This window comes from Nestor notabilis, unplaced genomic scaffold (genome assembly GCF_000696875.1).
Source record: "Nestor notabilis isolate BGI_N333 unplaced genomic scaffold, ASM69687v1 scaffold10636, whole genome shotgun sequence".
In the NCBI taxonomy this organism is placed as follows: Eukaryota; Metazoa; Chordata; class Aves; order Psittaciformes; family Psittacidae; genus Nestor; species Nestor notabilis.
In genome coordinates this window covers 1-16,835 of record NW_009933314.1, presented here as the reverse complement: position 1 = coordinate 16,835, position 16,835 = coordinate 1, and the positions used below count along the sequence as shown (strand labels likewise).

Sequence of the window (16,835 nt, the reverse complement as noted above, 5' to 3'; positions counted from 1 at the left end):
GCCTGCTTTGCATTCCCCAGGTCAAGCTAATCAATAATGCTTCCAGAATAGAAATGGGGTAGATTCCTTCAGAGTGCTGCTTTTAACAACTGAATGAATCCCAAAGCCCTTCACAAAGGACAAAAGGGTCGCCTGTGATTTTGAATTCTCTAAGTCAAGACCACCGATCATTCTAGAAAATGCTTTTTTCAATGTTTTCAAATAATTACCCAAATTAGTGTAAGCCTACTGCTTCTAGTCTAATAAAACAGCTTCTTTCAAATAGCATTTTTGAGCCATTTTAAAGCACAGTATAATAAAGCCAGCTGTAACACCACCATGCACCTTCTGTTCTATACATGCATGCTCTGTGCACCATATTGAAATCTAGGTTTTTGGTCTCACCCTGGGGTTGCCATGTGTCTCAGATAAAACAAATACAGCCCTCAGAGGAAGACTGACTCATGCAAAAAAATAAGAATCATTCAGAACAGGACCTTTCTTCCTTTCTTCTCCCAGTACAGATAGAGCCTTCAACACTTTTATAACCTGTGAGAAGCCAGAACAAAATCCAGGCTTCCTTGCCTTCCCCAGGTACTGATGAAGTTTGAGATAAAACATCTTAATAGAGGCAGCACAAGAAAGGATAATACAGTCAGAAAGCCATACAAACATCTAAAGGGATCAAGTTCCACATTAAGTGCATTTTCAACAAATGGGAGAGGAAAGGGAAGTGCCTTTTAAGACTCCCGTATCTAGGTAGAGTTTAAGAATGAAGTCTGATTCACTCAAGTACCCTCCCTTCAAAAGGAGGTACATTTCCATCTTCTCTGTACCTTCCCATGAAACCATCCTCCTCTGCAGGCCCTTAGCAAGGATATCTGTGAAACTTTGTAATAAAACATCACAGATAGTTTCAATTTTTCCCACTCACACAGGTGCACTTAAAAATGCAAGGCTGATCAGAACCCAGTTCGGTCTTGGAGATGAGAGTCAACGTAAGAATGCGTTTCTCACTGCATTAATGAGATCCAAATACAGCATACGTGTGACAAGAAATAAACCAAGCTTATTTTTCAGGAGAGGTCCCTAACTTCAAGAGAAGCTGACCTTCGCTATGCTGTTGGCAGACCTTTTGAGAAGCACACTTCAACCCGTAACATACATGCCTTGGCTTCTCCCCTCCCACTGTGCACCACCCAGCCTCACCGTAATCGACACTTGTGACTGGATGTGCGGCTGATGCAGTATCTATTCACAGTGTAGAAATAATCATGGTAGGGGACATCATGGGTCAGCACCTCCGCATCCACCTGGTAAGACTGACCTTTCTGGCTTTGCTTATGCAGGATCTACCATAAAAGAAAATAAGAAGGTATATTCCTGGTGCTTGTTTAGTTCCCCCCACTCCCCACCTTTCAGCCTGAATTCCTTAGGCTAGATCAACAACTTCAAGTGAACTAGAGCAGGGAGAAAACCTGAACAACCACAACAAAAAACAGTTACTAACGGCAAGTATAGACGGGGTAGGAAAGAGATGATGCCTCCCTAGGCAACAGCAGTACTTCCCCACTGCCATTCCAAGTACCAGATGCAATGCTGGCCACTGACTCATGACCACAGCTGCTCTTTGAGACTGATCTGTGAGACCTTTCCCAAATCAGAATTTGGAAGGCATCTGTGGTGGTCACCTTGTCCAAGGACCCTGTTCAAGAAGGGCCATATAGAGCCAGTTGCCCAGGACCAGGCTTTCCAGTATCTCCAATGAAGGAGATACCACAACCTCAATGGATAGCCTGTTCCAGTGCTCTGTCACCCCCACCTTCTCTTCAGATACTTATATACACATTGTAAGATCACCCCTGTGCTTTCTCTTCTCCAGGCTTAATAGTCCCTGCTCTCGTTCATTTCTCATGAGATGCTCCAGTTCCTTAATCATCCTAGTGGCCCTTTGCTAGACTCCATCTCTCCTGGAGATCCCATAAGTAGACACCGAAAGCATCTCATTGAATCTTTTCACCCCAAAATTCCTAACAGATGTTAATACTTTTCCCCACAAAGTCTGTGGCAGAAGCTTACAGCCATTTGTAAGGGTAGAAAGACACTCTGATTTCATCAGCATTTACTCACTAATGGTGAGAGGCAGCAATCTACCTCAGAGATGCCATGTTTAAACCGCAGCTCCACTGCAGCTCGCTGAACTCTAATCCATGGTCAGATCCCCAACAGGCTGTACATCTGACCTCTCCCTTGCATTAAAGGGCACCAGACAGACACACACATGCACACAGTACCTGTTTTTCAGTTGCAGTTGTGAACTTCCCACAAAGTGGATTGTTAATTGTTACAGTGTACGTCAAAGTCCTCAACTGATTGCCACTGGAATCTCTATTCCAAGGGGTTGATACGGCATCTAGATAAGAAGTTATGCAAAACCTCACATGCAGATTACCTAAAAAGCATTATCTCTGCCCTTTCATATCTCAACAGTTTAAGAACAACAGGGAGAGAGACAGAAAACTGATTCTAAATGGTTGTGGTTTTTGCAGGAAAAGTGAAAACTGTAGTTCACTGATGAACAAAGGTGAAGCACTAAGTAGCTGAATCTGGGTCTACTGAAAGAGGCTTGAGGGTGGGGAGAAGAGTAAGCAATTAAATGGAAATACGTAATTTCTGCTTAAAATTGAATAGATTCACTTAGCATTACCACAAGCTTTTGCCACTTTGCCTTCCAAGCTGACACTGAATAAATATTACCCTTTTTATTTTCTGTTCATATGATATCAATGAATAAAGTTTACTCATCCAGAAAATTAAAGCCTGTGAGTATCATTTAGGAGGATGCAGTTTATTTTGCCTGTGTGCCAACAGTGCATGTTTCACTATTTCTGGAACACAATGTAATCAGAAATACCCCACAGAATGCATCAATTTAACAGCCTACCCCAAATTCAGGCATTAAGGTGCAGTTTTGTGGTGCACTGAAAGGAGATTTTTACACCGAGGCGTGACTGATCTACAGATCTATGGAAAGAACAGGCTAGCTTTAAATATCCTCTCATAGTAAAGCTTTAAAGCTTCAAAATTCTTTTAAAGCAATGAGAACCTCAGAATTCAACATAGCCCTATTTAATATTTCTCAGAGTTTGAAATTTTCAGGATAGATTGCAACACAGACAGAAGGGAGAAGAGTATATTACCTACTATACTCCTGGAATTGAGAAACCTCTGCATGAAGTGAGAATTGGTGAAAAGTATTTCAAACATCTTGTCTGCAGTGATATGGAAAACTCTGTTTATAAAAAGCCTCCCATAGAGATCATTCTCAGATACAGTCTCCTTCACTGCTAAGGAAAGGCAGAGAGGTCAGGTTAAGAACAGAACAGTATTATGAAGAAACTTTATAATATTCCAAGCTTTATTACAGCTCAAATCCTTCCCAAGCTTGCATCAGCATTTGTTTCTCACTCTCAGAAACCCAGTAATGACAGCAGCACATGATTTGGTAAGTAGGTTGTCTTCAGAAACAAAGTCCAGAATTGATTTTCAACACCACTCCCCCAGTTCCCTGTGCAAACATAAAATGATAAATTGACATCACTAGGTCCCATCCTTTTAGTTTTGCCTTTAGTATTCTACTAATCCTACTACAAGAAACACTGCGGAAGATAAAAAGTTAACATAATCTTCATTAATATGCATGCCTATTGTACAAAGGACACATGAATAGCAAGCAGGACAGTGAAACCATACTGGCTTTCTTACTTGTGGTTAGTTTCAGAATTCTGCTTTGGTGGTAGTGTAATCTGTAATGGTGGTAGTGTCCACTGTCTAAGAGACCAGGTAAGACTCCCATACAGTTCTTCTCTCTAGACCTAATCATAAGAGGAATGCAAGAGGTTCCCTGCTCCATTCTGCAGTCCTGAAAAGCGCACCAAGATCGCCATCCCCAATTCAAAACCACCACCAAGCACCCCAGTGGCATTCTGTGGCCACAGCTCTGATCTTTGCTATTTCTGCTTCTTGTTGGTTGCTGGCGTGACTCAGCTTTGTGGTCATCTCAGACACTTTTGCAGGGGATAAGGGACAGAATTATGATCCTGGAGGGCAAGCAGTTTCCTATGCCAACCCCACCTCAATCTGTTTATGCTTTAGAAGCAAGTCCATCCTAAGGTACAATTACCAAAACAAAAAAAAAAAAACCCACCCGCCCACATTACTGAAACAAAAAGCCTGAAAGCAAACCCTGTGGGAGCCAGATGGATGTCAGGACACCTAACCTTTCAACTGATAGAAATGAATGTTCAGGGCTGGCAAAGGTCAGTGCTAGCCACCAATGCAAAGCTAGCCGGAATATCAAGCTATAGCTCCTATAAGCTAAGGTTACAGCACTTAAAACATTACTGCTTAGTAGCAGCAGTCAGTATGGATGAATGCAAACGCAGCAACTGAACACCTCAACAGTTCCCCAATGCAATCCAATTCTGATTGGGAGCAGACGTCTACTCTAGTGCTGCTTCTAGTCTGCTGGAAATCCCTGTTACACATCTGCCGCCAAAAAAGTTCTCTTTGACCTTATCACACTTCAGTGTAGGATTCCAAAAGCAAAGCACGATTGCCATATTTTTGTGCTTGCACAAGAGATAGACTTCCTTTCCATGCCATGTTCTGCTCATGCAATTGCAATTACAAGGGGGGGACAGAAAACAAGCACGCATTTGAAGAGGCCAATTTAACCAGCCAATATGCAGTCATTACATGCCAGAATACAGATTCTGCTGCGCTGAAACATTCTGTGGGAAGCCAGAAATTCAGCCTGGCTTTTCAGCTTATGTTCACTGTATTTCCTCTCAGAGCTGAACCCAGTACCAGTAATACGCAGACCAAGTGAACTGTAAACTTGACCTCAGCTAACAAGACCTCAACATTACAGATCTCTCCTTTCAGAGTGCACTCCCCACTTCCTCTCTTTCAGTAAGAGACAGGAAGCTTCAGATATTCATGTTGACATCCACTTAGCCTACTGTGCATCACCTAACACGTATGGAGTCAGATACCAGGTAAGTCAAACCTCCTTACCCTGAGCCTCACTCAGCTGGACCTTGACAGGCCCAAGGAATCTGCTACCACTTAAAAAAAATACAAAAGCCCAGACACACGATCAAGCCACCATGCATCAGATAAGCTCTGACAGCTATTTGTGTATGTCTTAGCAAATACAAGGTAATACAAGTTACCTTTGCCCCAGTGAGGCTCAGCTGAACTACACAACTTTATGTTCACCTGAAACTCCTGAGGACAGCTACTATGTCTCTGCTAATGCAAGGTAATTTGATAAGCCACAGCAGCTTATGATATGCACAAAGCACATACATTGTTACCTTAATGTGCAGACCTTGCTACTAAGATATTTTACTCTTCAAGCATGAGGTCTGTCCTCCCTGTACTGAGTCTTAAGCAAGAGCATCTATGGGTCTATACAATGCTCCTGTACATCGTTTTATCTTGTCATGTCTCTAGTAAGGAATAGTCAATGAAGTGCCAAGTGCATGAGAGTATTATTGAGAAATATGTTTTTACGTAAGCAAAACATCAAAAAATCCAAGCTGAAACCAGGCTGACAGATCAGGCCCATGAGCCACTTTAGATGCTGGGATTCAATCAACTGTTCTCCAGAAAACCTGGAAGTCTTTAAGACAACAGTTCTGGAAGGTGCATGTATGTATGAATGCTGCTGTGAGTTCTACGCCTGTGGAAGAAAGCCACTGTATACACTGGGAGCTTGACAAGCTTCAAGTCACTTCCACCTGAGCTTCTCAGAGTTTATCTGTAGGGGAGGCAGCAAGCAGGAACAGTAGCATACCAAAGAATAACTGTACAGTTTACACGCTTGCAATCTGAACAGGACAGAAAGCTTCAGCCACTTGTCTCTGCTACAAATGAATATACCTGTTTGTCGACTGTTTTGTTTAACTCACACATAGATCTACCTGCCTTTTATTCATCTCAATACTAGAGCAACATCAAGCATTTTATCTAGGACTGGCTTAGAAATACTATTTATGAGCAGAATGTTTTGCACAGGTGCCTAGATATCAGTCTTAACTCCTTAAATTTTAATGCTGTTCTAACCCCTCAGTAGTATGCAATTATCAACCACTACCTCTCTCAGCCTGAACACTATTATAGATGAATTGAAGCTACTGTCTGATAAGATTATTCTGACTTTAGGTTAGGACCCTAGGGAGCCAGAAATCCAGAAGTAAACCTAGAGTGAACCAGGACACTCAGTAATGAGAGCAGCAAGCCTGTTCCCTCCCCCACTATTGCCTTGCACTTCATAAGGTCATTTTCATCACTGCAAGGCAAGATGTGAAATAATGTTTGAATATAATATCGTGATGCAGCAGTGACTGCAGAGGTTTGAAAACATTTGCAATGCAAAAAAAGAAAGAGGAAGGGATAGGGGGAGAGGAAAAAAAAGTTCTTAAAATTTCTGTAAACAACCAACAGCTCAAAGTAAACACACACCACAAGCAAATTAAGAAAGCTGAACTGATAAGAGCAGAGGCTATCAAATGAATTAATAACATGGTTGATTTTTCTGCTCCACAGAGCTGGGGAAGGATCAGGAAAGAAAAAAGTATGCATACAAATCTTGGCACCGTGAGGATTTCTGTGCCTCTGTAGATGGGTAAAAATTGCACACTGCACAAGAAAATATGCAGGTAGGCACCTTTAACCATATACACCCAAAATCAAGTCAATAAAACCAGTTCCTGGGTGAACATGTTCCAGACATCATCTATTTAATGACTGCATCAGCAATATTTACCTTTATCAAAAGAACTCTCCTAAACTTTAAAAACACTAAGGACAAAATTAACTTGGAGACTTACTGAGTTCAAATTGTAACAAAGCCAGCCTCTTCCAGTTCATAAGACAAAAACCTTATGCCTTTAGATAACTCAAACACATCTTTTCCAAGCCCCAAAGCAACAAATAACTGGTATTTATATATTAAAAATACATGCTTTCCCGTATTTTTATTAAAATGACAACAAGAGAACAGGGCCACTTTTCTTTACATAAACTGCACATCCAAAATTTCACATGGGGGCAGGTGTGTGCTGACAGCTGACCCAAAACCAAACACAGCTGAACTAATTTCAACTACCCTGTATTTCAAACATTTTCTGCCCCTTGTGTCACTTTCTGCGAGACAGGTGTATCCATCCCACAGCACTACAGCACAGGCAGTTATGCTCTCCTGCAGACCATACATTTAAGGTGGTTATTAGTACAATATAGTAAGTCTGTCAAATGATACAAAGGGGATCAGGAACTTACCATATCCTCATACACAGTAAAGCTTTCTAACAGAAAACACTGTCTTCCAGTTTCCTGCTTCCCCCTTTTTAATTTCCAAGTATTCATTAAAAAACCCCCCAAAACAAACCAACAAAAAACAAACCAACCAAGAAAACACAAAACCAAAAAATCCACCAAAACCTACAAACAAGAGTCATATGAGGAAATCCAGACTCTCCTGGCTCTATTTTGGAAATAGATATTCTGTGCTTGAACTAAAAACTGTTTTCTGAAATTTAGAATCTAGATCTCAAATACAAATTTTTAGCTTAGACAGAAGTTTGTCATGGCTTGAGATTGATACTCCAATTTATTAAACCAAAGAAAAGCACCAAGATGCAGGTCAAAAGGACCAGTGGTGCATAGCAAGATTCCCAAGTAAGCAATGTGAGAATGACTTAGGCCAAGGGAAGAAGTGTTGCTAAGGCTCTGGCATTCCAGCTTTGAGTGTCAGGTGGACCTGCAGTTGGGAGGAGTACAAGTCTTGAGCTTGCGCCTCACCTTATTTGCCAGGACACCTCCATTGGCAGCCTGCGCACAAGCCACAGGACACAAGAGAAGTTAAGTGCATGGGTAAACTTTTGCCATGTAGGAAAGCTAGTTTCATTTGCATGAAGGAATTCACCTTGTAAGAGTATGAGACAACTGCAATAGAAAACAGACAGAGAAACAAGAAAAAAATTCTAAGCATGAAGAAGGGAATCTGAAAGAAAAGATTAATGTTGTGGGACTAGAAAATCCTGCTCTGAATATAAAGACTAGTCTTGGGGGAGGGGGAAAGAAATTAAAGCAGCATAAAGTTATTCTCTTTTTTTTTTTTTTTTTTAAAGAGACAACTCCAGTTTAATATGCTCTATTTACTCAACATCAGCAATGCAGAGATGAGGGGGAGTATTTACTGCTAGCTTTTAGGCAAAAAGCAGCATGGAAGACAACAGGACTATTTTGCATCAGTTTCACTGGAGACCTTTGTCATAAAATAAAATCCAGAGACAGAAGAGAGATGTGGAAAGACTAAGAACAGGAAAACTGCAAGATACCCACAAGCAAGCACAGAAGCAGCAGGGCTGAACAAAAGGAAAGTTAATCGAATATAAAGTGTATCTTCAGCCAACAACCACAACTTGCAGGCAGCCAATTCAATCCATGACTTTGAAAGCCTTCCTGGACACTTGATGTTTCCAACATAAATGACACCTGCAAGCAACTCCAGTTGCTAACGCTGAGAGGGTGAGATGCAAAGTTTCTCAGCCAGATTAAGAACTGGCCTCAATTAACTGAACTCCTCTATTCTTGCCAAGAAGCGATGAAAGCAAGTTAAGTCATCTCTTCCCATATGAAAGAAATGTTCAGCTGCCACTGAGCACGCTGCTACTGTTGAGCTTTCCTGTCTGTCATTTGCACACTACCATACAACTTCGGAATCAATGCAGGTGGTGCACACCTCATTTTAAAGGCATTTACAGATTATCAAGACTGGGACATTTAACAGAACATCCACCACAATTTAGTGAACTGTTTGAACTATGACCCTTTCGCACACAAGTTCCCCAAGATAAGTGAAACAATTTAAAGCAAGAAGTTGTCAGCAGACTACAGAACAAGCACCCACAGACCACAGCACATGTCTCCCTGTCATCCAGCCTAGGTTGAAGACACAGTTTGACCTTACTCTCTTCCCCAGAAGGTAGCAAAAGTACTTATACCAAAACCATTATGAGACACAGAGCTATGCTTTTCTCTCCTATGGTGAGAAGGAGAAAGGAAGCAAAAGAACAGCCAGGTTACAATAGCTACACTACTGTGGTATCTAAGTTTCTCCTCATCTTCTACTGGGTAATGATGTGTAAGAATCCATTCAGGTACTAACTGTGCTGGAACACAAAGTATAATCTGCTCCAAGATACATAGAATCATAGAATAGTTAGGGTTTGAAAGGACCTTAAGATCATCTAGTTCCAACTCCCCTGCCATGAGCAGGGACACCACACACTAAACTATGTCACCCAAGGCTCTGTCCAGCCTGGCCTTGAACACCTCCAGGGTTGGAGCATTCACAACTTCCTTGGGCAACCTATTCCAGTGCCTCACCACCCTCACTGTGAAGAACTTCTTCCTTATATCTAACCTAAAGTTCCCCTGTTTAAGTTTAAACCCATTACTCCTTGTCCTACCACTAGAGTTTTTTCCACCTTCAGACCAGATTAAAAATATGCATAATATACTCCTGAAGTCTGGGAACTTGTCTTGCCTGGATTTTCAGTGGGTTCCTCAGTTTACCCCACAGATAACACTGAAGCCCATATGCCTTAATAGAAGTGTAAAGAAGTGGGGGTGGGGAAATCTTTCAAAAACTGGAGAATGGTCCAAAGTGTTTCTTATCAGTTCCCAAGAACTGAAAACAGAAGAAAGAAAAATATTTGATGTACCTGTGAGAGCATGAAAAGCGAGCAAATTGTCAAAAAACTCTTCTTTTCAAGCTGTTAGCAACTTTCTACCCGCCAAAGGAGAAAAAGCAAAACCACAATTTGTTTTCATTCTAAACACCAACAACTTTTTTTCCTCCCCAGAAACTAAGATACAAAGATGTTTTTGCTACAGTTCTGTGAAACAAATAAGCAGAAAGTTCTCTAACTTGCTCCAAAAGCAAGATGGAACACCAGTCAGGTTGTTCTACAGATCCCAGTTGCCAAGAGATTTACCTTCTTCACTGTCCGAGGCACTGCTTTTCTCTGGAAGATTTTCATTCTCATTCAGATCCAAGGACTTTTCTAAAGACCTGCTCCTGACCAGCTTAACAGGTTTTCTTTCTGAAGATGGAAGAGGGCTCTTCTTTACCTGCTTCTCACTTGGGGACTCCTCCACCTGAAACAACCAAGAAGAAAAAAAACACAAAACAAACATTTGTAATCAGAAGCCATTAAAAAAAAAAAAGTTACTATCAAAGAAGAAAGCCATGTAAAGGCAGCCACAAGTTCTGTCCGCTCAACTACCGCACAGTCAAACAGTAAGTTCTCCCTTGTTCTACTGCCCCAGCCTATCTCCCTTCCTCTATTTCAAGTTTTCACTTTACTCTGGTAACAAGAACCAGTTATTTATCTATACTGTTATACCAAAAGCTGCCTTAAAAGGGACAGTTTATTCCCCATCTAGTCCCCTTACACCCACCTGCAGTTTGGTTTCCTTCCCTGCATCAATGCTAGCATTTAGATATTCCTTTAACTAACATAGATTTTTTTCTTTTACTTTTTATTGATCAGGTTAGTTTTTTCCTGACAGTTTAGCAAGGGGTCCAATAATCTTCAGGGGAAGCACAATGAAATAGGCAGGGCCTCCCTTTTATCAGCAGTTAGATATTTGAAATTGTCAATTACACATTTGAAAGGTATTCTTATTTTGTACGGCTTCTTTACTCTTTGAAAAAAAAGTCTAAGACACTGTCTAGAGCCATCCTAGCTATAAAATGTTACTTCTCAGAAACAAAGCAACGGAGTATCATTTGCCATCTCCAATAAGCAGGAAGTCCTCCAAAGCATCAGTCACTGAATCAATGATGCAGCTCTTAACCCTAAACTGTAAGAACTGGTGGCTAACCTTACAGGCCATTGCACACTTCGAGAAGTGATTTCTAGTGGAACTGTATGCACGATGTTTGTAGATCTCCAAATGCCACCCAAAAAGCTTGGCTATGAGCATCAAATCACAGTTTTCATTCTAAACCCCTCCTCAAAGCTCCCATTGCCTCCAATGGAACAGCTGGAATCAGCGGTATTACAGCCTCTATATGCAGTAGTACACAGACCATAAATAAGATCAGGCCTCCTTACTGAATAATTCCAATTCATCTGCAAAACCATCATCCCTGCAGATTATTCAGCACTGACTCAAAAAAGCAAGAGCATCCGTTACTTGAAAAGTCATCATGTACTTCCTGTACTTGGCTTTCTTCAATAAAGACCATCTACTTTTTTGTGCAACTGAGGAACATCAGCAGAAGGTGGGTGGCTGGGAAAGAGACAGGCATGAATTTAACTGCAGCATAAGCAGACAGAAATACTCTCTCAAGGTCAAAAAACTGCATCAGAAAAGCAGATCAGTTAAGAAATGCTCCTGTTGAAAGGAGCTACCATGCCTGAAATTATACTCAGTCACACAACAGGAACTAGGACAGAAACAACATTTCTATGTCAAAATACTCTGCCAATACAGACAGAAGTCAGAAAGGAGCTAGCTGTGACAAAACAGGCTAAAAATTGACACACAGATCCAGCTCAAATCCAAGTAGTTCTCATTGCATTCTGATGGTGATTAGGGATCTGGTGAACAAGTGGACCTCCCACCAGCAGCATAACAGCAGCCTACTATGCCATGAGCAGAACAGGAAACTCAGGCTCATGTCATGACAAGGGTAACAGCTCCTACAAAAAAGCCCTTCATGACATCAGGAAAGAGGAGATTCATGCTGAGGCTTTTGGAACAACTGATCAACTCAAACCAGTTTTCTTGGGGTTTGAGGTTACTTTTTTTTTGCAGGGAGATTGGGGTGGGGGTTAGTTTTTTTTTTACACTAAAGAGAAATGATCTTCAGATTTGTCAGGTGGAGTTGAAGATGTACAATTTCTTCTTTAGGTACGTTATCTCCTGAGCTAGTCCCATGCTGCTAATCTCTGTGACACGGCTTTTCTGGTTTTTAACCTGGGAACAGCAGGCTCTGGGACTGTACGACCTCCCTACAAGGAACGGAGAGAAGAAGATGGTTGAAAATACAGATGAGAAGGTGGTTTCCACATTATGATGAACTGCACTCATAGAAACAGATGAGCCATGACTGGTGTTACACACAGTTTTTCTTTTAATCAGCTATGGACAGCTGTTGCCAACATTTTTTCCAAGACAGGCCAAGTACTATAGCCAACCCCTTCATCAGTTCACATCTTCCTCTGAAGAGAGCTCTGGGACTCACTTTGTCTATCAGAGCAGTAAAGGAGAGGTTAAGCATGTTTTCCTCCACTCTTTGGAAGGTGATTAACAGTGCTTTGTATCATCAGTGGAATGGTTTCGACAGATATATTCTAGAACACTACCACCTCCTCCTATTGCCCCTGTGCTTCTACAAAATATGCTGTAATCCTGGGGCTGTGGGGAGAGTGTTGACATTCTTGAGAAATACCAAATGACACATATAGCTGAACACATTCGTTAGGTATTTTAGTTACACTGAAACAGTAAACTAAACAGTTTAGTTACACATTTATCAAGATTGCACTTTTACACTCTAATTAAAAGACTTTTTAAAAGCAGTTTATACATGGGAGAATCCTAACGTTTTTCCTTGCATACAGACCAAATCCCCAGGCATTCTTGCTTACCAACATGCCCAATTAGATTTAGCATCTGCAAGAGACATCTCTGGGTGTGGCACCCCATAGGTAAACTAAACACTTTTCCAGGCAGAGCAATTAGTTTTAAATGGCTTGTTCTTGTGCAAGTAGGACTTACAAGTCCAAACCAATCTGCTACCTGGGCAGATTTCTAGTTATCCTAAAAAGACCAAACTCCAGCAGCATCCACGCACCTCCCAGGCCTCCCTTACATGTCTCCAAAAATCTTGTTTCTTGAATGAGGGACACCCACCACCCAATTAACTAAGCTTTTAACATCTGACAAGTACCAGTCTTGTTTGCTGGGTACAAGTCTTTAGCCATTAACTTGGATTTTTGGCAGAACTATTTAAAGCCCATTTAACCTCCAGATCAGTTTTAGCAAGTGACAAAAGCCAGAATATTTACATGGCAGTAAAAACTGCTGCATTCATCTCCTTTCTTCCCTCTCCACATTTTCCAAAGCAGAAACAGCAGTTAGGTGCCCAACCCTATTGAAGTTTATAAGAAATGCTTTACTGCTTTATTTGCTTTTCCAAGATCTGTCCCTTGGGGTATTTGTTAATCAAGAGAAAACGTTTACAACCTTTCAGGACTACAGCTGCACATGGGACCCAGCAACTGTGCTGAGCACTGTGCACACCTCAGATAGTGCTACCACTGCACTCACCCTCCCAAAAAGACAAATACATTCACAAAATCATATAATACTATGAGTGAAGCATTAATGCTGGTTCAGTTGTATTAACCCAAGGCATTAAGGGAAAAACTCATCTACATTATATGAAATGCAGGGGGGGTGTGGTGTGGGGTGTGTTCCCCTTCCTTCTTGAAATATTTCCAGAAATTATAATTAAAAAAAAAATGGTTTCATATATTTCTAACAGCAGACTAACTGACCTTTGAAGGCAAGGATAACACAGCGTAAGTACCCTCTAATAAACCTCATGTATAGGAAGGACAGAAGTATTAGAGGAGATGCTTTTGTTCATTTACAGTGCTTTCTTGCTTGTGCTATTAGTTTAAAAAGTATTACTTTCATAAAGCACTTGGCTAAAAATGGTCCCTAGAAAGGTGGATAAAAACAAAGTTAGTTTTGTTTGTTTTTTAAATAATAATAATAAAAACAAACACACACCCCCACAAAACAGGGCTTAAGCCTCAGAATTCCAGCCAGGTTATGCAGTGAATTAGTGATAAGACATTGCTGAAACTCACACAAGCAGTATTCTCTTATGAACTTTGGTAATTTCCAAATTCAATAAATATTCATGAAACCTGCAGATATCAATATTTTCTGATGTGAAAACCTCCTAGATCATTATGAATTCCCAAGGCTTCTTTAGAAGTTAAAAATGCTCGTGCATCCTATACTTACATATTCATAAGCATATACAAGCATATATGCTTATCAGTTACAAATAGCAAGAAAGGCTGTGTCAGGACTTACTCCTGGCAACGCGTGTCTATTAAGTGACTCTCCTTCCGGTTGAAGTGCGGGTTCCCGAACCAAACCAATCATTTTAGGCAGTTTTTCATCCCTTTCTCCAGAATCTTCACAAATGCTGGATCTGTCCAAAGCAAGAAGGAAGTTATCACTGGAGATACAAGTGCTGAGAAATCTGAGAAAGCTTCTCATGTGTGATTTGTGTATTCAAACCATGGCTGTTCAGATAACTTCAAAATCTACCAACTCATTCTTCCCACATCCAGCTCATTAATCTCGCAAGCCATTTTCCTCCTCTCAGAGGATTTAGCTTCTGACCACAAGCTAGCAAAACCAAGCACAGGTGAATCACAGAGAGTGCAGCATGCTGTAGAAGAGGAAATGGAGATAGCTAAGAAAAAATTTGGAAATAAAAGATTTTAAGAAAGTTTAAGAAGACTTTTTTTTTCCCCTGCATCCCTAATTCCAGAGTTGCAAAGTGGTACATTTTTATTACGGGGAGGGGGTGGGGGTAGAACCACCAAAAAAAAAAAAAAAACCCCAAAAAACAAACCAACAATAAACCCTGAAACAAAACCCTACACAGAAATACTTAGTGGGACATATTTGGAAGCTTGTAATGAACTTAAAATTCATTTTTTTTATTTTCTGACAAACATACTCAGATAAGATAAAGTTGAAAAGAAACAAAAATTACATTGTTTGATTTTGTAGAGACATATATACATACAGATACAAAAATTAAAGTCCCATTGCTGATTGACACTGGCAGTTCATAAATTAGTCCACATTTGTTAAAAAAAATAATTAAGGTAGCTGTTTAAAACAAATAAATAAATAAATCATCCCCCTGCAGTTATATTATTCCAGCTTCTTAATTCAAGATGAGGACAACATAAAAAGGAGAACAAAGCAAAACCAGTGTTTCAGTCTCTACAAGGGAGAGGAAAGTGTCTGAACATCATGTGTAGCTCCACTCCATCCAGCCCATCCATATTGTTGAAGGGCAGGCAGATCCTGCCTAGGTACCATCATGAGAAAAGGTTGGTATTTAAGCTATACTGGTATCCCCAAGCAGTTCCAGGGACAACAAGGTCTTCAAATCTCTTTCCTCTAAGGGCCTCAGCTGTGCTCCTGCTATTTTAGACAACGAACACAATTAAGCTTTTATGGATGGTTGGTTTATGCGGTTCGGTTCTTTGCAACCTTTTACTATAGGCTTAACCTTTCCAGTAAGGCTGCAGCAACACTTTGGAAACAGACTTTGTAAGAAACAGGACACTGCTTTTCCCAGGGTACATCAATAAGCTTTATAGCCTCTCCTTACCGAGACTGCCCGTTGTCCTCAGACGATGAGTGGAAGCTCTCCATCTCCTCGCTGTTCAGGCCCAGCTCAGAGCCATAGCTCTGGTGCACCAGCTGCCAGAATTCCTGCTTGGTCAGCCTCTGAAATAAAGCAGGCTAGTCAAGAACTACAGCATGGGACAGTAAGGCATAGGAGGTAAACCAGAAGTCTGAGTTACACCACAGCCTTTAACCTCAATTCTGACAAGGACCGAAAGCATTTAGGTATCACATTTCATGGTTGGATTTCAGCATTTTGGGGAACTGTACTCCTGCCTAATCCGTATTCCCAAACCACTGTTTAGGAAACATAAAAACTATATTCCTAAACCCACTGTTTAACCAATAACACCAGACACACTTGTAGCCATGCCCTTACTTACTTCTTTACATGTCACCAGTGTTTTCACAGTGTTTGTGAAATTCAGTGCCTCTTGAATTTCACTCAATACAGAAAAGACCAGTAACTACTAGACAGCCAAGGACTCCCATTTTGATCTTGGACAAACTGCTTAATAGATACATGCCTGTTTCCTCAGGATGCTCAGAATGCTTTACGAATGGTGAGAGGTTAGTGTTTCAGTCACTACAGTCTGTCTAGGTCCACCAACTATCCACACCGCCAAGGTGGAACAGGAGATCCTCACTTTGGAACACCACCAGAACTCCCTTTAAGAAAAATAATTGCTTTTGCTCAGTAACAGTATTACCTTGACTCACCACTAGCTACTCTTCTCCTCCTCTGTAAGATCTCTGCCCTGCTCCATGAATCCCCACAGATTCTGGGATATACTTAAGTTCTCTCAGATCATCAGGAAAGTTAGGAAGTGAAAGTAGTATGACAAACTCATATCGGCAAAGTAAGCAACCAGTTTCAAAGGTTTCAAAGTCCACTTCAGCTGTAAATGGATATTAAAAAAAAAATAAAATAAAGGAAAAAGAAAAAAAAAGAGACAGGAAATAAGGTTCTGGGATTTAGTAGAGCTCAGAGAGCAATAGTAGTGATCTTAAAAGAGAGACACCACTCTGGAAAATGTGCCTCAGCCACAATCCATATTGATCAAGGGAACAGAACTGTGCTAATGAGGCAGTTACACAAGTACTGCTTACTATGCGCATGAAATGATCGCATTAAATAGCCATGCATTATTTAAAGGGTTTTTAAGTGATCCTCTCCCCCTCCCTGCTTCCACCTGTGGAGCGTTACACTACCCGCAGCGTTAGACAGCGAACAGCGCTGACCCCCCGGCAGCAACACACGCACACCGGGGCGCTCTATCCCCCCGCTCCCCAGGCTGCGGCACCCCCCGCTT

At 41.1% G+C, this 16,835-nt stretch overlaps 1 protein-coding gene across 1 annotated transcript in view; it reads right to left on the bottom strand.

Moving 5' to 3' along the window:
- The window catches only part of GRAMD1C (GRAM domain containing 1C), a gene marked incomplete at its 5' end in the record, with an annotated part of 21,995 nt that extends 6,371 nt beyond the window's left edge, over window positions 1-15,624 (bottom strand). The window contains 6 exon segments of the mRNA XM_010016820.1: window positions 1,189-1,331; window positions 2,274-2,392; window positions 3,180-3,326; window positions 10,053-10,215; window positions 14,182-14,302; window positions 15,506-15,624. Coding sequence (XP_010015122.1) covers window positions 1,189-1,331; window positions 2,274-2,392; window positions 3,180-3,326; window positions 10,053-10,215; window positions 14,182-14,302; window positions 15,506-15,624 — 812 coding nt within the window.
- Between the last annotated feature and the right edge of the window lie 1,211 nt (window positions 15,625-16,835).